Source organism: Cavia porcellus, unplaced genomic scaffold, assembly GCF_034190915.1.
Source record: "Cavia porcellus strain 051 isolate PalLab524CR breed Dunkin Hartley unplaced genomic scaffold, mCavPor4.1 scaffold_17, whole genome shotgun sequence".
NCBI classification, from domain to species: domain Eukaryota; kingdom Metazoa; phylum Chordata; class Mammalia; order Rodentia; family Caviidae; genus Cavia; species Cavia porcellus.
In genome coordinates, this window is record NW_026947500.1 from 48,874,376 (window position 1) to 48,881,439 (window position 7,064).

General features: G+C 40.1%; 1 protein-coding gene across 1 annotated transcript; it reads right to left on the minus strand.

The window, feature by feature from the left end:
* Window positions 1–3,840: 3,840 nt before the first annotated feature.
* LOC100724171 (olfactory receptor 10C1-like) lies at window positions 3,841–4,806 on the minus strand. Its single transcript, XM_063229076.1, has one exon. It carries the CDS (start codon window positions 4,801–4,803, stop codon window positions 3,841–3,843), a length of 963 nt encoding a protein of 320 aa, XP_063085146.1. The 5' UTR covers window positions 4,804–4,806.
* Window positions 4,807–7,064: the final 2,258 nt, after the last annotated feature.

The window sequence follows — 7,064 nt, forward strand, 5'->3', positions numbered from 1 at the left end:
GAACTAAACTAAAATCAAAATGTATCAAATATCCAAATATTAAAATAGAAACATTAAATCTACTGGAAGAGACAATGGGTTCCAGAACACTTGAAGGTGTGGGTAAAGTTTTATGTACAAAATTTGATCATATGGGAATTATGACAAAGAATCAACATCTGTGATCTTATCTTATTAAAAAGACTTCACAGCCAAAGAAATCACAAAGAAAGTGAAAAAGACAACCCACAGAGTTTTCCTGCTGTTCATCAAACAAAGAAATAACATCTAGAAGGCACAAAAACCTGCAAAAAAACAGAATCTCCAATTTCAAAGACCCAATCCAAAAATTGGGATCTGAGAAGAATTGACCTGTCTTGAATGAAGAAGTATAAGTCACAAATAAATATGTGAAAAGATGTTCAGCATCACTGGTCATTTGATAAATGCCAATTAAGGCAATGCTGAGATTTCATCTCAAGCTAGGAAGAATGGCTATTAGAAAAAAATCAACCAGTTACACGTAAGGAGATGCCTGTTGGAAAAATGGGTCCCTTCGCCACTGCTTATATGAGTGTAACTTGTTGCAACCACTGTGCAAAGCAGTGTGGCGAATTCTTTAAAAAGCAGAGGTCCCATTTGACCCAGGTATTCTCCGTCTGTATATCTTCCTTGAAAAATTCAAAGCATCATACTACAATGAAACATACACACCTATGTTCATAGCAGTACAGTCTATAACAGTCAAATCAAAAACTAACCTAGATGCCCATTCACCCATGAATGGATAAAAGTGATATGACTTTTTATATAATGGAGTACTACTCTGCCATAATGAAGGATAAAACTGTGGCATTTATGACTAACTGGATGGACTTTAAGACCATAATTATTAATGAAATAAACTGGACACACTTATGCAAATATTACCTTATCTCTCTAGTGTGAGAAATTAAAAACAAAAGTAAGAATGAAAATATAAAATTGATACTGTATGTTGAGAAGAAACTGTTTAAAAGGGTGAGGAAGGGGGAAAGGAAAGAAGGGAAAGAAAAAAATGAGAAAATAATGATAAAATTAAAACAAACTTTGGCAATTAAGGAGGGAAAGTGGTTTGAAGATAAGGGATGGGAGTGGGAAAAAACAAAAGAAGTTAAGACATATCACGTACAAGTACAAATTCCCTAAAAAGCATGTGATCAATAAGTATACACCTGATTGTACCAATAAATTTATTTGTACTAAAATAAGTTGTTACGTGGAGACCAAATGCTTATCAAACCAAAAGCAGAGGCTTTAAATATGAAAACTATAGTCAGCTAAAACCTCTCACAAGTTGGTGGCATCTAAACACTAGGGTTGAAGCCTCCTAGCAGACACATTACCCGGGTATGCTGGGTTCTTCTTGTACTTCACTACTTCAGGAAAGAGATTCAGGGACCTAGAACAGAGGCACAGAGTAGAGTTAGAGTCCTAGGTCCTGGAGCGAGCGGCCTGCCAGGAATGCTTGTGTTCTTGCCCTTCTTTGTTGAGGGGATAAGCAGCCATCAGCTGCTTGGTCCCCAGCAGAACAGACGAAGATGAGCACAGTGCTGAGGAGGTTCAGAGGTCACATTGGGGACCCCTTCAATGAGGTGGCTTCATAACTAAGTGGTCCTCACACTGCTCTTTGTTTTTGGCTCCTGCTGCTACTTAGTAAATGTATGCCATATGGTCTTTGAAATAAAACAGCACAGATGCTGAGAATCAAATCTGGGAGACACATCTCCATTTCAGGAATATAGAACAAAGAAAAATATTTAAAATAATTATAATGCAAATATTCAAAATTGATGATCTAAAATATAGCCTTGTTGTTATTTTTAAGTTCCACTGTTCATAAAACATGGTGCTGCTAACATAATATGTTGTGGACATTATTGTGAGTTACAGAAATAAAAAGATTAAAATAATAAAATTAAATTTTATACAGGTTATTCCTTGTTTTGAGAATATAATGGAACTAAAATTAACTCTTACATTCATGTCTTTGTAAATAGTTCTGAAAAGCATGTATTTTTTTAAAGAAAAATTCAATAGTGAACTATATTATTTGTAATATGATAAACTACCTATTTGTTGAAGAAACCTTAAAACCAGAGATAAAAATATCACCAATTTCCTAGGGAAATTTCTGTAAACATTTTGTTTTGGTCCTTTCAACATATTAATAATATTTTATAAAAACGGTTATATACAAATGTGTTAATTTAATTTATAAGTCATTTATTTCTCCCTAGGTAAGTGCACATAAATTATCATCTCTATCTTAGTCACTTTCTTGTTGCTGGAATATGACACCTGACATACAAATCTTCAAGGAGAGGCCTATTTGGGCTCATGTTTCAGTCCATGGTCAGCTGGCTGCAAAGAGAAAGCAGTATGGCTGGGCGGCCTGGTGGAGGAAACCTACTCACATCATGGTGTTCAACATGGGACCAGCTGAGAGGGAGATATACTCTTTCTGGGCACACGCCTGGTGCCCTGCCTCTTCAGCTGCTCCCAACAGCGTATTTAACACTAGTGACCCTGCAGTCCATTCATGATTGAAAAGCCCACCTGTAAGTGTATAAGGTGCCTGGGAACATGTGGGAATAAACCATAGCAATCTCTGATGTCTGCATGAAATAGTCCCACCATAGATGTAGCACAATTGTTAGCCATTCTTGCAGGTTATGATTATGCCATTTTAAATTATTATTCACACATATAAAAATCCCAAAGCATTTGATTTATACGGATCGGACAGTTTCTGGTAATAGAGGGATGTCTGGCAAAATACACACCAGCTCATTGACAAGAATAAGTATTTACCCCTGGTTGTAGAAACAACAAATTCTGCTAAATCATGTATTTGAAAGATAAATTTCACTCATGGTGGCAGTCACAGTTTTCCACCATCTGTCATGTTGTGTGAGTAGTGGTTAGTTCATCAATCAAAGAATAGCACTGCAATACTCTGAAAACTAGATGTTTCAGTTGAAGGCAAGGCCTTGAGAGATGCCTATGGCTGCTGCATTAATGTATAATCATGTTCATTTTTCTCAAGGAAAGTTTTATCAATTCCATGTGTAATGAGTCAGGGTTCATCTGTATTATGTACATTTGTGTATTAATTAAAAACCTTAAATTTTTTTATATTCATTACTTAATAGGATTTCTTCTACTATCTTGAATTTTAATATTATTTACATCTCTATAAAAACACTTTAAATATTTTTGACAAAAATTTCCTGTATTTTTCTTCTAATGTTTTGTAGCAAATATCTCTGAGATTTAAAAGTTTGCTTTTTGGACTGTTTACATATTTGCCTGGCATACTCAAAAAACAGAACATGTTGTGACTGCAAATTTTGTTAATAATTACAACTGAAGAATTTTAAAACACTTTCATGGAAAAAAATTATACACTGTGAATTACAAGGTGACTAAGAGCCACTGAAGACTGGCACAAAGATATGCAGTCATCTGACTCCAGAGAGGAAGCTGTAAGTTGGAGGAGCCTAAAAGAGGGTCTGGGAGTAAGAAAGTATTTGCAAATGTGGAGTGAGAAATAACCAAACTTCTGCGACATAAGCTGCAAATTTATATGATCAGTCCAAACTAAAATGCTTTTAAAAACATGTCTAATATTGCTAGTTGCAGCCAACTTGCTTGAAGAATTTGCAATCAGAAAGGAGTTCTGAGCCCCAAAACTTCAAACTGACAGGGATGGTTTCACAAGATGTCTCTGGAAATAGGGCAGATGGCCTGACTTTTTGCTATTTGCTTGCACTCTGACTGTGCATCAGTTCTAAGGCACAGCTGCATGGTCCTCGGGACCTAACTCTGGGTCAAAACCCACCTGTTTCCCAAGGTTCTCTGGAGAGCTGCCTTAACTTCTTTGTTCCGTAAACTGTAGATGATGGGGTTGAGCATGGAAGTCACCACAGTGTAGAAGAGGGCCAGCAGTTTATCCACTCTTGGAGAGTGACTGGCCTTGGGCCTCAGGTAGGTAACAGAGCCAGAGCCGTAGAAGAGGGTCACCACAAGTAGGTGGGAGGAACAGGTGGAGAGTGCTTTATGGCGACCCTTGGGAGAGGGCATGGCCAGCACCAAAGCCAGAATCCTGCCATAGGAAGCAATGATGAGTAAAAATGGGCTAGAGATGAAGAAGACCGCCACCACGAAGACTGCAGCCTCATTGCGAGATGTGTCCCCGCAGGCTAGTGCCAGGATTGGGGGGAGGTCGCAGAAGAAGTGGTCTATCTCACAGGGGCCACAGAAGTCCAAGGAGAAAATATAATTGCTCTGGCCCAGGCTCACTATGCAGCCTATTCCCCAGGAGACAACCGCCAAGCGTGTGCACACCCCACGGCTCATGCGTGTTGTATAGTGGAGCGGGGAGCAGATGGCCATGTAGCGGTCAAAAGCCATAGCTGCCAACAGGCAGCACTCACTGACGGCAAAGAATATAAAGAAAAACATCTGTGTGTTGCAGCGCTCCCTGGAGATGGCTGGGGCCTCGCTCACGAGGTTCTGCAGCATCTGCGGCACCACTGAGGACGTGTAGCCAATCTCAACGAGAGACAGGTTAGCCAGGAAAAAGTACATGGGGGTGTGCAGGATGGGGTTGGTGCGGATGGCCAGGGCTATGAGAGCATTACCTGTCAGTGAGGCTAAGAACATCAGCAGGACCAGGGCAAACAGAAGGAAGCAGTGCTCTGCAACCTCAGAGAATTTGGCAAATGCAAAATGCTTGACAACTGTGCTGTTGTCCTGCCATAGGGAGCAGTTCACACTCATGGTCTGGAAAAGAAAAGAGCAAAGAACTCAGAAGAGCACCCCCAAACCAGAGGGCTTGATCCCTTACACCCCTTTGTAGAACCTCAGTAAGGCAGAGAGAGATTTCCAACCTGAAAATCTCAAGTTTAAGAGTATGGAAAGTATTGCTCAAACACTTATGTTTCCACACCAAGTCCTACACTGTGGTTGCTGTATCTGGGGATGTGTCCAGCAAGAAATAGGCAAATGTCTATTATAGCTCAACATTCTCTTCCTTCAGTCAGTGGTCAGATGTTACCAAACATTCTGTACTATTAGCATGTCCTAATACAAAGAAAAAAACATGCTAGAAATTAAAAAGATCACCCCTTATCTGCTCAATTGCCTCAATTTTCATTAATCCTATTTGATTTTGTTACATCTTTGTTCAATAAATATTGCATTCAAAGGATTTTGCAATTACCCTTGTGGGCATTGGGATTCAGCAATCAGCAAAAGCCCTCTTTTCCCAAAAGTGACTTGTATTTGAGGGAAGACAAATGGAAAGCAAATAGCCATTTGTGATAACACCAGAGCTCATCCTGGAACTGACCAGCCTGAACTAGAGAGAGGGTCAGAGAGGGCTCCTGCAAGGAGAATCAGGGCCACAGCACAAAGGGCAAGCTGAGATCTGGCAATGCTGCACTGTCCCACCAGACCCAATGTCGGCTCTGGGCTCACTGCCTGGAAGCTCAGGGCTTCATCCCAGGTTTCAACTTACAACTCACTGATCACTAATGGAAATCACCATTGCTGCAAGTTAAAATTCACATTTCTGAACGTGATTCATGACAACTTTAGAATTAGGTAATGGACAATTGCTAGAAACTCCTATTTATCTGTCATGCACTGGACTTCACATCTCAGTCTTATCAAAGTCTTTGCATCTTTAATGTGTAACTAATGTTCCAGGGTATGTACTACAGTTTGGATTGCTGACTTGGAAATATCATTAACCCAAAATCCAGGGAAAACACTGGAAAAGGCAGAAAATAAGGAGGTATCCCTTGGGTTGTTTGGGAGTCTGTTTATCAACATAAACTGATAGATTTGTGCTGCAGTTTACACATTCATGTTTGAAGCAAGTATATATCCTAAAAGTTATACCTGTAGAAATTGCATATTTTATGAATATTCACATACTAGGCACATTCTGTAAAATGCAGGCACAGTGTGAACTTTCTCACACACACGCTTGTATACATAGATCCATGTGGGATAGCTCAGTGGTCCAGAGTCTCAGGCATAGTCTATAAAGTGTACAGATCAGTGTAGCCAGCTAATATCAAGTCTAAGTTAACATTTATTCACATTTTTCTCTTCCTGAATTTCTTCATTTCAAAGGAGGTGGTGATAACAGTTTTCATATGAGGATTCTGTGAACTTTATGCAGACTCCCAGAAGCACTGCCTGTGGTGGTTAAGTGGTCATTGGGCTTAGCTAAATTGGCAGTGTGTATACATGCAATCATAGTAGATGGGACTGTGGGTGGCTTTACATCTTCATCCCTAATGTCTCCTCCTATTATCAAACTGTCAGTTGACCTGGCGTTGAGCCAGGCACCATCTGATTTGCTGCAGTTTCTCTTGTTTTTCGAATTCCTTCATCTGCTGGCTGCAGTTGGAGGAGCTGAGAGCAATGAAGCAGAGCACAGCTGTGCACTTTCTGGGGCTTTTCACTTCTCCCCAAAATATAAGGAGGAGAGAACATGCTGAGGGCTGGAGCCTGGGGTCTGTAGGTGGGGCAGTCACTGCAGGACAGGTAGCACAGCTGTTGTGTCTCTTCCTCAGCTAATGCTCATGACTAAGTGTTTTTGTCTCATTATTTTCCTTTACAAGTGGAATGATGAGCCTCTTTCTATCTATCCTGTTAAGGTGCTTGGTTTAGAAATGCACATGTTGTAGAGACAAGCTATGAGCAGAGAGTAAGCAGTGGAGATTAAAATACAAATCTTCTGCCTTTGAGAGCCCCTTGTTATTGAACTAGGACAGCTACTGCGTTAACATCCATTGTGATCCAGCCTATACAAGCTGGAAACAAATGTTGAAAAATCTGAGTTCTGAGGGTTTAAGTGAGGAGATGGACTTTCACTGACAGCTGGCGTATGCAACAGAGTGAGGAAGGGCAGCAGGTAACTAACAGCTCCCAGACTCAGCTTCAGACTATCTTACACAGGCTCACCTCTGAGACAGCTCTCTTCAAACAGCTCCATTTTTCATTTTGGTTTGGTATCATGTCATTAG